The sequence below is a fragment of the Chrysemys picta genome, chromosome 6 (assembly GCF_011386835.1).
Source record: "Chrysemys picta bellii isolate R12L10 chromosome 6, ASM1138683v2, whole genome shotgun sequence".
Taxonomy (NCBI): Eukaryota; Metazoa; Chordata; order Testudines; family Emydidae; genus Chrysemys; species Chrysemys picta.
In genome coordinates, this window is record NC_088796.1 from 9836156 (window position 1) to 9853151 (window position 16996).

Consider the following 16996-nt stretch of genomic DNA (forward strand, 5'->3'; position numbering starts at 1 on the left):
ATGTGCTAACTATTTATGCTGAATAATTTGTTCCACCTTGCATTTTAGATGTGATACTGAGTACGTTTATCTGAAGAAGAGCTCTGTGTGGCTTAAAAGCTTGTCTCGCCACCAGAAGTTGGTCCAATAAAATATATCACCTCACCCACATTTTCTGTCTAATATCCTGGGATTCTACACTACATACTAAATTCCCAAGGCATACCAGAGCAGGACTTTCTCCTGTACAGCACTTCAAAAGCCTGCACTTTTATACCTTACAGTATCGACAAGGGCCCTTCACTTCTGTATCCTGACCATTTTCAGTAAGATAGGGTACTAGCCAGTTAACTGATAACTTTGCTGCACATCCTTGAATGGTAACAAAGAGTCCTGTGGCACCTTACAGACTGACAGATGTATTGGAGCATAAGCTTTCATGGGTGAATACCCACTTCGTCAGATGCATGTTACTCTTTGTTACTTTTTAGAGATCCAGACTAACACGGCTACCCTTCTGATACTTGACATCCTTGAATGGCTTTTCTTTAGGTGATTACTTCATGAAAAAACTCCACTGCTCAAGCTCAGTACATGATTTTCAAATGTTCCTAACTTGGCAAAATCAAAACCAGTTTCCTCCAGAAGGCAGTTATGGACTATCTCGATAAAGGCTTAATTCCATTCCAAATTTCAACTTTAAACCTTGTGAATATTTCTGTAAAATTACTAGACTTGTTTATTTTGAGTAGAAGTAAGGGACATAAAGTATTAGTGCATAGTTTGTCTAATGTTCATCACATTATCCTAAGATGTTACTCAACTTTTAGATTAATTTGAATTGCTAGTGCTGTTTAGCTTTTTCTAGTCTAGCAGAAAAATATATTTACTATGGAAGCATTTTTGATGCTCATGGTAATTACGCAATAACTCTGCAATGCAAATTTAATTTTATGGGTTATTTTAAAGGAAGAGCACTTCAGTTTGTGATAGTGATTTTAAATCTGTTTCTGCTTTGGTGAATAAGAAAATGCGAACAAAGATCTAAACCGTAGCATGAAAACATAACTTGCTACATTTTTTTTGTTTAACGTTATCTGACAACTTTGAACATAACACATTATTGAATTCAACCTTGACATTCTTATAAGTCGCAAGATTGATACCAGAAGTGTCTCTTCACAGAGTATGGTAATAGATTTACCAAGGACATAAACTGCTAACTTTTTTATCTGCCCTGAAGTTAGTTCAAAACTTCATGGGGCAAGTAAGTGTTTTGATGTCCTTCCAGAATTTCTTCAGAAAACATGCACCAAGTGAGACTGGTCCTAATGGGATAAGTGCAGAGGTGATGGACACTTATGTTAAAAGCTGTGGTGAGTTATTACAAATGTTTACTTGCTGATTAGATGTGCTACTATTGGCACAAAGGACAGTAGTGTGCCACTATTGGACCTGTAGACTTAATAATGTTCAAATGCATTGTAGGTAGAATTTATTAAAAAACAGTGATTGATAGTTAACTTTTCACATTTTTCAAGTACCTGAAATGAGAGGAATTCATCATTTAGGTAATATAGTAGCACAGTGATACTGATAAATATTGGATAACCAGTGAACACTTATATGATTGCAAGATATGTTTGGGAAATCTATTTTCCTGCCTAACAACATGAGGCCAGTGTGATGGGTTATGCCCCTTAGGAAGTCACCTGATGTGCTGAGATACCACTGAGTCTACCTGTTCTGCCAGCATGGGCCCCCTTTAACCTATCTTGCTGAGCCAGGCTATTAAAGCCTCCTTTAACACGCACACAGGCAGGGCCGCACCCAGCTGCAGATCAGCTCTGGGAAGACTCAGTTTAAGGGACTTGCTTCAGCACTCAGGTGTCCATCTCCTTTGGAATGCAGACCCAAAGGTATATTATGAAATCTGCCTCCTCCCTCAATGTGGAAGAAGGTATGCACAACTTCTAGCCCTCCCCCCAGTTAGAAATGACAGAAACTGGGTTATATTATAAACAAAACAAATTTTATTAGCTACAAAAGGCAGATTTTAACTGGTAAGAGGGGTAGCAAACAGAACAAAGCAGATTACTAAGCAAATGAAACCGAACATGCAAACTAAGCTAGTTTCACTAAAGAAATTGGTTGCAAATAGTATTTCTCACCCTAGATATTGTTGCATGCAGATTACAGAAAGTTTTGAAAGGCTGCTGCACTGGTCTCCCTCTTGAAACCTCAGGTGTTATTACTCACAAGCTAGACGCTCTTCCAACTTGGGGTTTTTTTGTCAGAAAAATTATTCCAGTGAAATTTTTCCCACCATTTCTAATGTTAATATTGTGAGCATTGTTGGCATTAGGGACTCATTGATGACTTAGTTGTAACTTCACTGTCACCATTAGATTACAGGAGCGAAGTGTGAAAGCAGTATAACGCTGGCAAATAGAATTGTGTAAGCGATACTATATGCAGGACTTTAAAATATTTGTTTTAATTTCACTTTCGTGGTGTATTAAATCATCCCATACTGATCTAATGTTAGAAGAAATAAGGTGACTTTCAGATTTTAAGCATATGTAGCCTTGTAAATGTACATACAGTATTAGATTTTAGGATTTCATTAATACATAAGAATACTACGTTTCTCTATGCATTTCATTTTATTTCAAAAGTTGCTCTTTATACCTCACTGTGTTCTTGATTCCCCAGTTTATCCATTTTTCAAGAATTAAGCTAATGACAAACCTACTATTCTGAACAGTATGGAACACACAATATCCAGGATATGGAATATTTTTGATTGTTTATAATTTACTTGTCATTGCAGCTGGTTATTGTGTTATTACCTATATCCTTGGAGTTGGAGACAGGCATCTGGATAATCTCTTGCTAACAAAAACAGGTAATTTTTCTTTTTTAAATCATCAAATACTGATATATTATTACTTTGCAAATATATCTTGGCGTAATGTTTTGTTGAATTTTACTTTATGGACACTGTAACATCCAACAAATTATAGTTTTGGATTATACTGCCCTTTTTTTTTTTTTTAATATTAAGACTACATCAGATGATCTAAAGTTGACTTGTTAGTAATTTATAGCTCGAGATTGAACGTATTACTGAAGTAGCAAGTAGGGAGCAGACTTTACCATGCACAATATTAAATACTTCTTTCACAGTGTATGTTGGGTACTGATGTCAGTGGAGGGGCCCTTTTTAGAGATGTATATAATGGGAGTCTATTAATTGCAGTTAAATATCAATATTCTCATACACAATACATTTTTGTTCTCAGCTTCTCATTTTATACTGCTGTGCCTATTCTAAGTCTTGTGTGTTTCATTGTAATAGAATTGTTTCTGAGTTCTGAAGGGAAAACAAATTCATAAATAAAAGTGGCATGGAAATGAATTATTTTTCCTTTACAGGCTAATGTACAAACACAACAATAAGACTGAAATTCCTGTTTTGTGCAAATTAAGGACTGCTACAAGTTTTGTTAGTTACAAAATTGGTTGACTAAAATGTGCATTGCTGGAAAGCAACACTCAGCAGATTAAAATGAAATTGAGTTGCTTATTGTAACTGCCTCTAATTAATTTTGTCCTCAAATCAGGAAATTTGACACTGACACCTTTCAAGTTTTAGCTGAGATGTTAGAAAAACAATGATAAAATTAATGGGTAATTACTAATTAGAAAGTAATGCTAGCTCCAAAAATCCTAATTGTTCTTTATAAAATTGTTTAATTTTTCATAGGCTCTTTCACACAATCTCAAAGCAATTTCAGGATCTATTAATTGTGTGCCTGTTGTAAAAAGACTTTTTGCAGACAGATCTGGCAGCTATTATACACTCAACTGAATTCCAAAATACAGTACAAATTTAAACATGTTTTTTAGTACTAGTTATATTGATATTCAACAATCTTGATTATTACACCAAGGTATCCCTGCTTGTTCCTGTGGTTCTACTACTGTTTGGTTTAAAAGTGGTTCCATGTGTCATCCTGTCAATTCCTAGAATCTTAAATACATGTCTAGAATCCTTAATATGTTTTCTCGATGTTTCTAACTCATGTCGTTATAATCATCCACGCAAAGATATAAAAATGATCTGAAATACATGTTTAAAAAAACCTGTACGTTGAAATTGAGAGAGAGAGAGAGATTCTGGAAACTTTCATAAGCAAAACTTTTTTTAAAAAAGGAAATACGCAATGGTAGAAGTTTTAGAGAAACGGAAATGGGCAAATGTTTTAAAAACAATAGGCAAAATGTTTACAATTGAATTGGACTCGTCAAATGGTGCACTAGCAAGCCTTTGTAAATATGGAGCTATCCTTTTAAAACTCATTCTTCCTATCTACCCTTCTGTACCCTATTGTTTGTGAAACTGGTTGCATCTGTCTTAATTACTGTAGCTTGTAAGGTCTTAGAGGCAGTGACCATATAATATAGTTGTAGTGGTTTATCTCTCTGTAGTTAAGCATGGTCGTTGTCTCAATTACACTCTTCCTGGTAGGGTAGTTTAGCCCTCTGGCAAAACGTTACCTCTTCCCTTTTTGAGGTAAACAAGAGTCCAACAGAACTGAAGTCCACAAACCTTCAGCCCTTGGTGCATTAGTAAACTTTCATGGTGCAGGGGTTCACAGGCAGTTCTTTACTAAACACACACATTCCTTCCCAGAGTTCTTGCCCTCCTCTTAGGCTATTCCACAAGTTTTTTTTTTTTTTTTTTCCTATAGGCTCCCTCCATGGTTTCCTCTCAGCTGGAGTCACTTCACTTCATGTTCTCTCCCTATTCTGAGAAGGTTACTTATGGTCCTAACCCAGAGGTCGGCAAACAATGGCCCGCAGGCCGCATCCCACCCGCGGGGCCATCCTGCCTGGCCCCTGAGCTTTCTGGCTGTCCCTGGCCCCTCCCCTGCTGTCCCCCTTTCCCCGCAGCCTCAGCTCACTGTGTCGGCAGCATGGCTGGCTCTGGCCAGGCAGCGTGGCTCAGGGGCAGATTTACCAGTGAACACAGGGTGCCCTGGGCTCTCATCAACAGGGGCCCAGGGCCGGGCACTCGGGCAGCTCAGCACCGGCGCACCCCCCACAGGGGGGAGGGGCTACACTGTGCGGGCAGGGGAGCAGGCAGGGGTCGGGGGAACGCGGGGAACATGGCTGGAGGACTCAGGAGTAGCACGGGGTAGCCGCGCAGCCAGCCGGAGAGAAGCGGCGCTTTGAAGGGGAAAACACCACTTCTCTCTGGCTGCGCGGCTGCCCCTGCTCCTCCTGAGTCCTCTGCCCATGTTCGCAGGGCCACATTCCAAAAGGGGCAGGTGGCGGTGGATAGGGGGTGGAGTTTCAGGGGGCAGTTAGGGGTAGGGGGTTCCGGGAAGGGGCGGTCAGGGGACAGGGAGTGGGGGTTGGATGGGCCAGGGGTTCTGAGGGGGGCAGTCAGGGGGTGGAAAGTGGGAGGGGGCGGATAGGGGGCAGGGGGCAGGCTGTTTAGGGAGGCATAGCCTTCCCTACCTGGCCCTCCATACCTTTTCGCAACCCCGATGTGGCCCTCGGACCAAAAAGTTTGCCCACCCCTGTCCTAACCCCTTTCCAAGAAGCTTTTGCTCTCAGCCTAAGCACCCTAGAATTTGCATGTCCCGGAATGCATTTGATGTGGGCTTTAACAGTAACAGGAGTGTACTGGACCTTGATTTGAGCAGTCTTTAAAGAGCCAGTACACCCTTAGACATGTTCTCTGTATAACACTTAACAGAAAGGCTCCCTATTCCTGATGCAGCGTCTTTGCATTGTTAATTATATAACAGTTGAAGTCAATCTGAGATCCAGAAACTCAGCATCTCTGAATATTTAGGTACTTAGTCTAACATTGGGGACCCAAAATAAAGAGGCAAATTCTGAAAACGTTAGCTTCGCTTCAGTTACTCTCTGTAAAAGATGGATAGTATGTATTACTTTCCAAAGTGTATGAGGCTTCAATAAATAAGGGCAGAGAATAAAAGCCAATCAGCTGGGGAGATGGGAACAGAACTTTAGACCACTAGACTCCCAAACCTGTGCACACTTCCTTGGAGAGGGTATTTTTATAGGGACAGGAGTGGAACATGCAGCTGTAACTTAGTTTTCCAGCTAACAGAGTATGACCTTCTTAGCTGCCTCCTTTATGAACTTAGGAGTTACCCATGCAAAACGTTCTGCATTTCACAGAATGATTTTCAAAGGCTCATAACTCCAGAAAAACAAAGCTAATTTTCTGAAAGGCTTAAAGACATTCACTTCAGTTAGGACTATCTCCAAGCCAAATATCCGCTTTCTACCTTCAATTGTTACTTCTATAAAGTTGAACTATTTTATTATGAGGAAAGAGTATTTTTTGTCATACATTCAAACAGAGGAACATTTTCTTATTCTCTCTCTCTCTCCCCTCCCCCCCAATAAAATGTTCCTTGGACGTAAGCCTAGCATTGAGATTTTGAGCCTGAAAGGTAATAATTTTCTAAAGCTGCGAACAGTTGGTAGTGACATTACTATGGGAAGTGTCATGCAACCTTAACCATAGCCGGTCACAATTAGCACCGCATTTTCATAGTTGTCAAGGTTTTGTGAAGTTGGAACGTGTGTGATATGAATAAATATATTGTTTTATTTCTTAGTTGTCGCCCTGAATCTGGTCAAACACAGTTCTTGAATTGCAGAGATTTAGCTAGAGTTCCAGTATGTCAGATTTGTTTACTGAAGAATGTGAGGCTTCCAGCATTTAATTTATAATTTCCCTAATTACATAACATTTTTCCAGCCTGACTCTCTAAGTCCACCTGATAATATTTTATTAGGAGTATAAAAACATAATTAGCAGAAACACATACATACTATGTTATTTTATTAGACCTCAAACAGGCTGGTGTAGTAAAAGGATTTGGGGACCAAACCAGTTACGATGTCTGTACACATTTCAATTTATGGCAAATAAAATGTAGGTCCATGGTCTTGACTGAACTTTAGGTAACTTGAGTTAGTCACACACCATTTATGATAATCTGGTATCTACATTAAGTTTAACAAGTCTGAAGAGTTTCCAAATTACTGGTGTCTGGAAGAGTGTTGTAAGACAATGGTTTTCAACCTTTTTTTTTCATTTGCAGACCCCTTAAAAAATTTTGAATAGAGGCATGGACCGCTTTGGAAACCTTAGACATAGTCTGCAGATTCCCAGGGGTCCACCGACCGGTTGAAAATCGCTGTTTAAAGATCTTGGTTTAACTTCCTTACATTCAATAAATACCCACCATCTGGAATTTGACATTTACCCAAAGCCCCTCTCTCATAATTACATTATCATTTGTTGTTACTTCTAAAGGTGAAACTGGTATCACTGTTGTTAAATTAAAACCTTTGTTAAATTAAAACACAGCAATCAACAGAAAACAACATTAAATGGCTGGAAAGAAAACTGAGCCAATGTATAAACTCTGATTTTGTTAAATGATGCACTTAAGCATTAATGCAGAGTATGAATTTTGATATGGAATGAATCTCTGACCTAATGCTCTGTTTTACTTATTTCCTGGATGGGCCCCAGTTTGTGTTCATTTCATTTTTATCAGATTTAAATTAATGTTTGAAAGCTAGCATGAAGCTTTAACAAAATATCTTTGTACCAAAACATTTATTCTCCTTTGTATTTGCTTCTTGTTTTGTGTCCATTTGCTGTTTGTATTGTGAACCTGTAAAACATTTTCGGATACAGTATGCATGAAGGGCTGCAGAAAATAAAGGCCCTGTTCTGCAACTCAGATTCACATGAAAATCCTTACACTGGGGACTTAATTTAGTTTTTCCACTGCAAAATCCTAAGCAGTGCAGCAGAGGGCAGTACTTATCCATGATAAATTCTGGCTGAAATTCCTCTTATCTCTGTGTTGTAATATATACTCCATAAGATAGTAAAACAGTGTGGGTTTGAATGTACATTCTGCTTGGCTCTGTCAACACCGGCTCTGCACTTGTAGGGCAACTCCCTTCTCTTCATGTGTCAGTATACTTATGCCTGCATCTGTAATTTTCATTCCATGCATCTGAAGAAGTGGGTTTTTTACCCATGAAAGCTTATGCCCAAATAAATCTGTTAGTCTTTAAGGTGCCACCTACTCCTTGTTGTTTTTGTGGATACAGACTAACAACGCTACTCCTCTGATTCTTCCTTAATAGTTTCCTTTCTAACTGGTAAGAGGCCTCAAAAATCTTATTCTGCATCAGTTTGAGGGGGGAAAATATATAAATTGATATTTATGGTATTTTTTTTTAAGTGTGGAACCTTTTTATTAAAGATACCTGTATGGAACCAATCCTACAAATACTTGGTATCCAGCCTTGTACTTACCACTGAGTCTCGCATTGACTTTGGTGCAAAAAGACTAGTTCTAGTCTGCTCTTGTGGTGGAGAAGCTAAACACAAACTTTTTCCAGGCAATATAGTTTGTATAACCACAAAGTCCCCCCTCCCCCCCCCCCCACCCCCCAAGCAGGATTTGTTTAAACAGCTCCTGGGCAATGGGAGTCATAAATAAGGCACTACTGGACCCAGCTGTAGGTTTCGGTACTCGGTGCTATGTTCCATTTCCACGAGGAAATTCAACGGATCCCAGGAGCCTTTTATGGTTTTCGTTTAATAGGCCACAGCTGTCAGCTCCTTCAAGTCTCGCATTTCAAGTCCATTCCATGGGGCTTGTCTTTCCTCTCAACACATGGGAAGAGGTGTAATTCCTTTGTGGGATTGGGCACTTTCTGTAGAGGGTATTTTGTGCTTATAACAAATCTATAAAGTAAAATTAGTCCTTTATTAGGCAGAATGCAGCATTAAACATGAACACCAGTACATGAAAACAACCAAGATAACAATACATGTAGTAGTTCATGGGCTCTAATCATAGAATATTAGGGTGGGAAGGGACCTCAGGAGGTCATCTAGTCCAACCCCCTGCTCAACACAGGACCAATCCCTAACGAAATCATCCCAGCCAGGGGTTTGTCAAGCCTGACCTTAAAAACCTCTAAGGAGGAGATTCCACCACCTCCCTAGGTAACCCATTCCAGTGCTTCACCACCCTCCTAGTGAAAAAGTTTTTCCTAATATCCAGCCTAAACCGCCCCCACTGCAACTTGAGACCATTACTCCTTGTTCTGTCATCTGGTACCACTCAAAACAGTCTAGATCCATCCTCTTTGGAACCCGCTTTCAGGTAGCTGAAAGCAGCTATCAAATCCCCCCTCATTCTTCTCTTCTGCAAACTAAATAATCCCAGTTCCCTCAGCCTCTTCTCATAAGTCATGTGCTCCAGCCCCCCTAATCATTTTGTGTTGCCATCTGCTGGACTCTTTAAAATTTTTCCACATCCTCTATGTAGTGTGGGTCCCAAAACTGAACACAGTACTCCAGATGAGGCCTCACCAATGCCAAATAGAGGGGAATGATCACTTCCCTCGATCTGCTGGCAGTGCTCCTACTTATACAGCACATAATGCCATTAACCTTCTTGGCAACAAGGGCACACTGTTGACTTCTATTCAGCTCCTTGTCCACTGTAACCCCTAGGTCCTTTTCTGCAGAACTGCTGCCTAGCCGCTCAGTCCCTAGTCTGTAGCAGTGCATGGGATTCTTCGTTCCTAAGTGCAGGACTCTGCACTTGTCCTTGTTGAACCTCATCAGATTTCTTTTGGCCCAATCCTCTCATTTGTCTAGGTCCCTCTGTATCCTATCCCTACCTTGAAGTGAATCTACCACTCTTCCCAGTTTAGTGTCATCTGCAAACTTGCTGAGGGTGCAATCCATGCCATCCTCCAGATTGTTAATGAAGATTTTGAAGAAAACTGGCCCCAGGACTGACCCTTGGGGCACTTTGCTTGATATCGGCTGCCAACTAGACATAGAGCCATTGATCACTACTCGTTGAGCCCGATGATCTAGCCAGCTTTCTATCAACCTTATAGTCCATTCATCCAGTCCATACTTCTTTAACTTGCTGGCAAGAATACTGTAGGAGACGGTATCAAAAGCTTTGCAAAAGTCGAGGAATAACACGTCATTGCTTTCCCCTCATCCACAGAGCCAGTTATCTCATCATAGAAGGCAATTAGGTTAGTCAGGCATGACTTGCCCTTGGTGAATCCATGCTGACTGTTCCTGATCACTTTCCTCTCCTCTAAGTGCTTCAGAATTGATTCCTTGAGGACCTACTCTATGACTTTTCTAGGGACTGAGGTGAGGCTGACTGGCCTTTAGTTCCCTGAATCCTCCTCCTTCCTTTTTTAAAGATGGGCACTACATTAGCCTTTTTCCAGTCATCCAGGACCTCCCCCGATCGCCATGATTTTTCAAAGATAATGGCCAATGGCTCTGCAATCACATCCGCCAACTCCTTTAGCACCCTCAGATGCAGCGCATTCGGCCCCATGGACTTGTGCTCGTCCAGTTTTTCTAAATAGTCCCGAACCACTTCTTTCTCCACAGAGGGCTGGTCACCTCCTACCCATGTTGTGCTGCCCAGTGCAGCAGTCTGGGAGCTGACCTTGTTCGTAAAGAAAGAGTAAAAAAAAGCATTGAGTACATTAGCTTTTGCCACATCCTCTGTCACTAGGTTGCCTCCCTCATTCAGTAAGGGGTCCACACTTTCCTTGACCACCTTCTTGTTGCTAACATATCTGAAGAAACCCTTCTTGTTACTCTTAACATCCTGTGCTAGCTGCAACTCCAAGTGTGATTTGGCCTTCCTGATTTCGCTCCTGCATGCCTGAGCAATATTTTTATACTCTTCCCTGGTCATTTGTCCAGTCTTGCACTTCTTGTAAGCTTCTTTTTTGTGTTTAAGATCAGCAAGGATTTCACTGTTAAGCCAAGCTGGTCGCCTACCATATTTACTGTTCTTTCTACACATCAGGATGGTTTATTCCTGCAACCACAATAAGGATTCTTTAAAATACAGCCAGCTCTCCTGGACTCCTTTCCCCTTTATGTTATTCTCCCAGGGGATCCTGCCCATCAGTTCCCTGAGGGGCGTAGGGGGGAAAGAAAAGAAAAAATGAATCCAGGGTCTTTTAAATAGTATGTCCTCCTTTTTTTTTTTTTTTTTTTTATTAAATCAGGGAGCTAGGATTGACGAGATTGACTTTACAGGAGAAACCGTAAAACTGACACTATACAAAGTGTTGTTGAATGCATAAAGTAAACAAAATGAACATAGATTTTTTCCCTTGTTTTTTACTGCTAACCATAGCTGATTTATTTTATTTTTATTATGTTTTAGTGTTCCTTTAATATTGAGGCATTTGTATTTTTTTTTTTTAGATTTATTTTAGTAAGCTCAATTATTTTTTCTCTGCCATGTATTGTTTCAGTACTGTAAAGAGTTTTAGTGGTAACTAACAATGTATTACCAGTAATTGCGTTTAATAGATAAAAGTCAAATTGTGTAAGTCATATACCTTATCTTATCTTTTCAAACTTAAAAGCCTTTCTGATACATTAATACATATTTTGGCAATTAATATACAATGTACCTGAGCCTATGTAACTTAAAATGTTCATATCATGCTTCAATATTGTTTCTGTAAAATACTTCAAAATAACAACATTGCAAGCGATTCCTTTTGTATGAGAATAGCCATTGTCTTGCATCTCATAGAATTGAGATGCATTATAACCTGTCATTGATTCCTATACATTTTTAATTTGTTGCTTCCAAAGCCAAGATCAGGCACTATGGCAGCATCTATGTAATGGGACACTTTGTCTTCCAGCAAAATATTCCGTTTCAAACAACATCAACCGATCATTGCAGCATCAAAAATCGTTGCATATATAAATACTGGTACTTGAATGCCATCAGTCAATGTGCCCTTTGCTGCCTTAGAAAGAACTGCTAGTTGTGAAGCTGAATTGTAACAGACTTGATGGAACACATTTAAAAAGAGTAAAGTTCCCTGAAGTTGCATCTTTTTAAACAACCAATCTTAAAACTTGTTTGTCTCTTCCATTTATTGAAGGCAACTGGTTTTGGAGAATTTTGTTTTGTTGCTTTTGTTGCCTCTTTTATTTTTATTATTGAAAGCATGGAGCCAGTCTGACTGTATCAGTAAAACAAGTTGCCATATGAACGTAATGAACTCAAGGATTGTACCAGCTGTGAACTTTGTGGAGTCTTACCTAGAATGGGGACCCCAGCCTGACATTAGGGAAAGAACACTGGTTTGCTGCATTCCTTGGTCTCATTTGGAGAGTGCTGCAAAGTCAGAACAGGATTGCAGGCCCCCAGACAATGGGGCTCTTGAACAGTTTCTTGTGCCTGATGCAAGCCCTGCAGTGTTCTCATTTCTTATTCATTGTTACAATTGGGTAGCCTAATGCAGCTCTTCTGAGGAGAAGACAAAGATAGTTCGACTCCAGATGCTCCCCAAAAATGCTGCAGGCACTATAAGTAGATTTGCTGAAGTTACCAAACCCTATTGTATATAAAATAAAGAAACTTTAAAACATACTTTAATCAGGATTTGAGAGAGAGAGAGAGAGAGAGAGAGAGAGTATATCAGCTTGTAAACATCTCCAAAACTAATTATCCTCCAAATCCCTCCTCCAAACTTCTTTTCTGTTATTCCTACAAAACTAGCAGCCTTGCTATTGTCCTGAGACCACTGCCTATCATGCTGACTAATATTGTTTTCTTGGATTCCCCTAGCAGTAGCCATCTATCTATTGTCTTATCCTTAAATTGTGAGCTCTTTAGAGCAGGGGACTGCCTTACTATTCTGTGTTTTATTAGGGTTACCATACGTCCAGTTTTTCCCGGACATGTCCGGCTTTTCGGTAATCAAACCCCCGTCCGGGGGGAATTGCCAAAAAGCCGAACATGTCCGGGAAAAATACCGGACAGGCACTTCCTCTCCCGCGGCTGCTCTGCTCCTCCCCGGACTCAGACTTTGGCTCTGTTTAAGAGCCAAGCTGCCCGAGCCAGCACTACCGGCTTCGGGCAGCCCCCGTGCCTCCGGACCCTGCGCCGCCGGCCGGGCACTTCCCTTCCCGGGCTCCAGCTGCTCTGCTCTGGCGGCGCAGGGTCCGGAGGCAAGGGGGCTGCCCGAAGCCGGTAGCGCTGGCTCGGGCAGCTTGGCTCTTAAACAGAGCCGAAGAATCAGAGGAGGAGCAGAGCAGCTGGAGCCGGGGAGGAGAAGTGCCCGGCTGGGGGCGCAGAGTCCGGAGGCATAGGGGCTGCCCGAAGCCCGAGTGCTACCGGCTTCACGGGCTCCAGCTGCGCTGGGGAAGCGCTGGCCGGGGACGCAGGGTCTGGAGGCTGCCCAGCAAACTGTGAAGCCGGTAGCGGTCGGGCAGCCCTTTTCGCGTGGCTGGGAGGGAGGAGGGGGAGTTAGGGCGGGGACTTTGGAGAAGGGGCGGAGTTGGGGTGGGGCCGTGGGTGGGAAAGGGGCGGGGCCAGGGCCCATGGAGTGTCCTCTTTTTTTATTTTTTAAATATGGTAACCCTAGTTTTATACAGTGCTCAGCACAATGGGGTTCTGATCCTGACTAGGGCCCCTAAGTGCAACAGTAATACAAATACAAGTGCAGAATATATCTATCTGGTTCACCTTAAAGTTTTTGTCGGTGCGTTAGGATTTAACATCTGCACACTGAATGAATTTTAACAATAAGCACATCACATTACACTCTCCTTTCTACTTCACTTTCCTCCTCAAGCACAGACTGTCCTTGTCCACATTAGTAAAATTAGGACTTGCAGAATAGCATTGGTGGTAAATTACCAGTGGTAGCAATGATGGAGAATTAGGAATTGTAATTTTCCAGTAGAGGTGCAACCACCATGAGGTTTCTATTGCTTTCTTTTAGCAGATGTGACCTTTTAGTGGTGACAACATAACTAGGGGAAACTGAATGCTACCATCCCATTTTCATGAGAGGAAGTTCCCCCTTTTGGCTGTGGCCCACCTTTCAGAGCATAAATTTAGCTACATAATAAATATAGGATCCTGGATAGCAATCTTTCAAAATTACCATGGAAGCTGTAGTTTGAAACAAAATTAATGCCATCTTCAAAATTTAAATTCAGAGAGTCAGTTAATTACCTTCCTGAAAATGGGGAAAGATGAATTTGGAGTAGTTTGAGGGGACTTTCAGCTTATTAAAATGTAAGAAGCCCTTTGGCAGTGTTGTTAAAAATCTAGTTTGCATTTGTGTGATAACTTTCATTCAAGGACTTCCAAATACTCAAGAGGCTTTAAGTAGTTAATCCTCACAACACTCCAGTGAAGTAGATAGGGGATGGATATCACAAGAAACAAAACACCTGCTAGTGAAATGTGTCTATCTGAAACGGCAGGGAAATCTAAATAGGTGGAGTGTAATTACCTGACATAGAATTCAGCCAGAACACTGCTCTTGTAAAAAGTGCGGTTGGATCTTAATGATCATAAATTGCTGGGACCTACGTTTTGTCATATGAGCGCCTGCAGGTCCTTGTAGCATTTATTCAGTAGTGAGTTAAAGGAAAGACCACTCCTTGCAGCACTGAGTTTTCCTTGGTAGTCTCCCAATTTAAGTGCTAACCTGGTGTAATCCTACTTCAGTTTGCAAGATTCTGACTAGGTGACAGTACTGGCAAAGCTGCAGGTATTAATGCTTAAGCATACGGGGGCAGAGTTTTAAAACTGAAGGGTTCTTATTTTTGTTTATTTTCCCCTTCAGTCTACAGTCATAGCTCTTCACCTACCTGTATTTAGGGGGCTCAATGGCTATCACTTATATATAAGTGGGGCCCTATCAAATTCACGGCCGTGAAAAACAGGTCACTGACTGTGAAATCTGGTCTTCTGTGTACTTTCATCCTGTATTATACAGATTTCATGGGGGAGACCGGCATTTCTCAAAATGGGGGTCCTGACTCAAAAGAGAGTTGAGGGGCGGTTAACAAGGTAGGGGAGTCATGGTATTGCCACCCTTACTTCTGCGCTGTCTTCAGAGCTGGGTGGCCGGAGAGCAACGGCTACTGGTGAGACATCTAGCTTTGAAGGTAGTGTCCCGCCAGCAGCAGCACAGAAGTAAGGGTGGCAATACCATACCATGCCACATTTACTTCTGCACTGCTGCCTTCACAGTTGGGTCAGGACCCCTACAGATACAACACTGTGAAATTTCAGATTTAAAGAGCTGAAATCATGAAATTTACTATTTTTAAAATCCTATGCCTGTGAAATTGACCAAAATGGACCATGAATTTGGTAGGGCCCTATATATAAGTATCTAATTTGTAGGTGCAGTTTAATGTTATTCTGCTATGTAAATACTTGCTACACCACAAATAGATTCAGGTACAAAAATGAAGTCTTGGTTAGGACTGTGCTGAAAATCAGGCGATTAAATGACCTACTTTTATAGATGGGAGAACGGAGACAGATCTGGATCCCAATGCTTCTTTGGATTGTATTTATTTGAGGATTTAAAATCTTTAATCCAGGAGAAGTAATTTGTTCCTTAAAGATAAGAAATGTATTTATATATTCCATAAAGAAAACAAATTACCTCCTAAAATTGGGAAATCAGAAAAGATATTTCTATTATCGTGGTTAACTACATTTCCAGCTGCTCTGCATGGACTGACTTCTGTACCCATTCAAATACCTTGTGATTGGATGGGGCTCCATGTGGGTGGACTCCTGTATCTATTTGCTTAGATAGGAATAAAACTCTGATCTGTGGAGTCCCAGGTGAATGACTTAATCATCAGAGCAACTGATGTAAAGCTTCTCTCAGAGTTGAGCTGTTATAACAAGTTCAGAAAAGCTGGATTAGTAGCTAGAGCACAGGTGTGGTGTGTCAGTCAGAATAAATGCAGTTTATCACATGACAATGACACTACATTTGGAAGGAAGGGAGTTTAATTGTATCTGTAGAATACAGGATTTTTAAGTTGCCTTTAAAATAAATGTTTACTACAGTGTCCACACTGGTTCACTATTGATTTGTAGGGTGGGAGGGTTGATGCCTCTATCAGGCTTCCGGTCTTTAATTCATACAGATTGCTCTGAAAAGTACTGACATGGCTCTTGAAAAGGTTTTTTTTCCCCACCAAATTACCTAACTTCCAGGAAACTTTCAAATAAGTGTTTACATATTTTGTCATGTTGCATAAAAACCATGGTAACTTCTGAAATGGGGTGCTGGTTTCCCCAGTGGACTTCAGCTGTGATTTTTAGCTGAGGCTATTTTCAGGCATTGCAATGTGTGTTGAGTCTGAACAATTTAAAACAAATAGTGTATTGAGGAGTACCACTTTTGGAGGAAACTGGTTGATTAAATTGCCAGGAAAGAATAGCTAAGATGTTTTTAGGTGGCTTTTTTTACATCCTTCCCTACAAATGTGTCTGGGTAAATAGTTATATTAAAAATTAAAGGACTGTGTAAGAACTTTACAACTAAGGTCAGTCACAGCGCATGAATGATGGAAACCCTGAAAAATAACGCAAACGTTTTATTTTACTGTGATTTATAGTACAAAAATGTTACTTAGGCCTGGTTTACACTAACTCCCCAATTCGAACTAAGATACGCAACTTCAGCTACGTGAATAACGTAGCTGAAGTCGACGTACCTTAGTTCGAACTTACCGCAGTCCAGACACGGCAGGCAGGCTCCCCCGTCGACTCCGCGTACTCCGCGCGCCGAGCAGGATTACCGGAGTCGATGGGGAGCACTTCTGGGTTCGATTTATCACGTCCAGACAAGACGCGATAAATCGAACCCAGAAGTTCGATTGCCTGCCGTCGAACCAGCGCGTAAGTATAGACAAACCCCTACATCAAGGGGGAAAAGAAGCCTTTACAAGCTGATAAAGTTTTAGATCAGTGTCATTGTATGCATAGTCCTTGTTGATTAATGAAAGTGGATATGTTACCTTTGTTTCACAGCACTACAGGTATTATTTAGTTATTAGCTATTTGCAGCACCC

The 16996-nt window shown here is 41.0% G+C and overlaps 1 protein-coding gene across 9 annotated transcripts in view; it reads left to right on the top strand.

The window, feature by feature from the left end:
* The window catches only part of PIK3C3 (phosphatidylinositol 3-kinase catalytic subunit type 3), a 132150-nt gene that overhangs the window by 74014 nt on the left and 41140 nt on the right, over positions 1 to 16996 (top strand). For 7 of the 9 annotated variants that reach the window (XR_010602084.1, XR_010602085.1, XR_010602083.1 and 4 more), the window contains 2 exons: positions 1271 to 1355; positions 2813 to 2887. Coding sequence is in view for 5 of the 9 variants with exons in the window: in XM_005296183.5 (XP_005296240.1) it covers positions 1271 to 1355; positions 2813 to 2887 (160 nt within the window). In the remaining 4 variants the exon portion in view is untranslated. Of the gene's footprint in view, positions 1 to 1270; positions 1356 to 2812; positions 2888 to 7136; positions 8135 to 16996 lie in introns of those variants that run through there. The other 2 variants (XM_065598689.1, XM_024103649.3) reach the window with 1 other exon arrangement.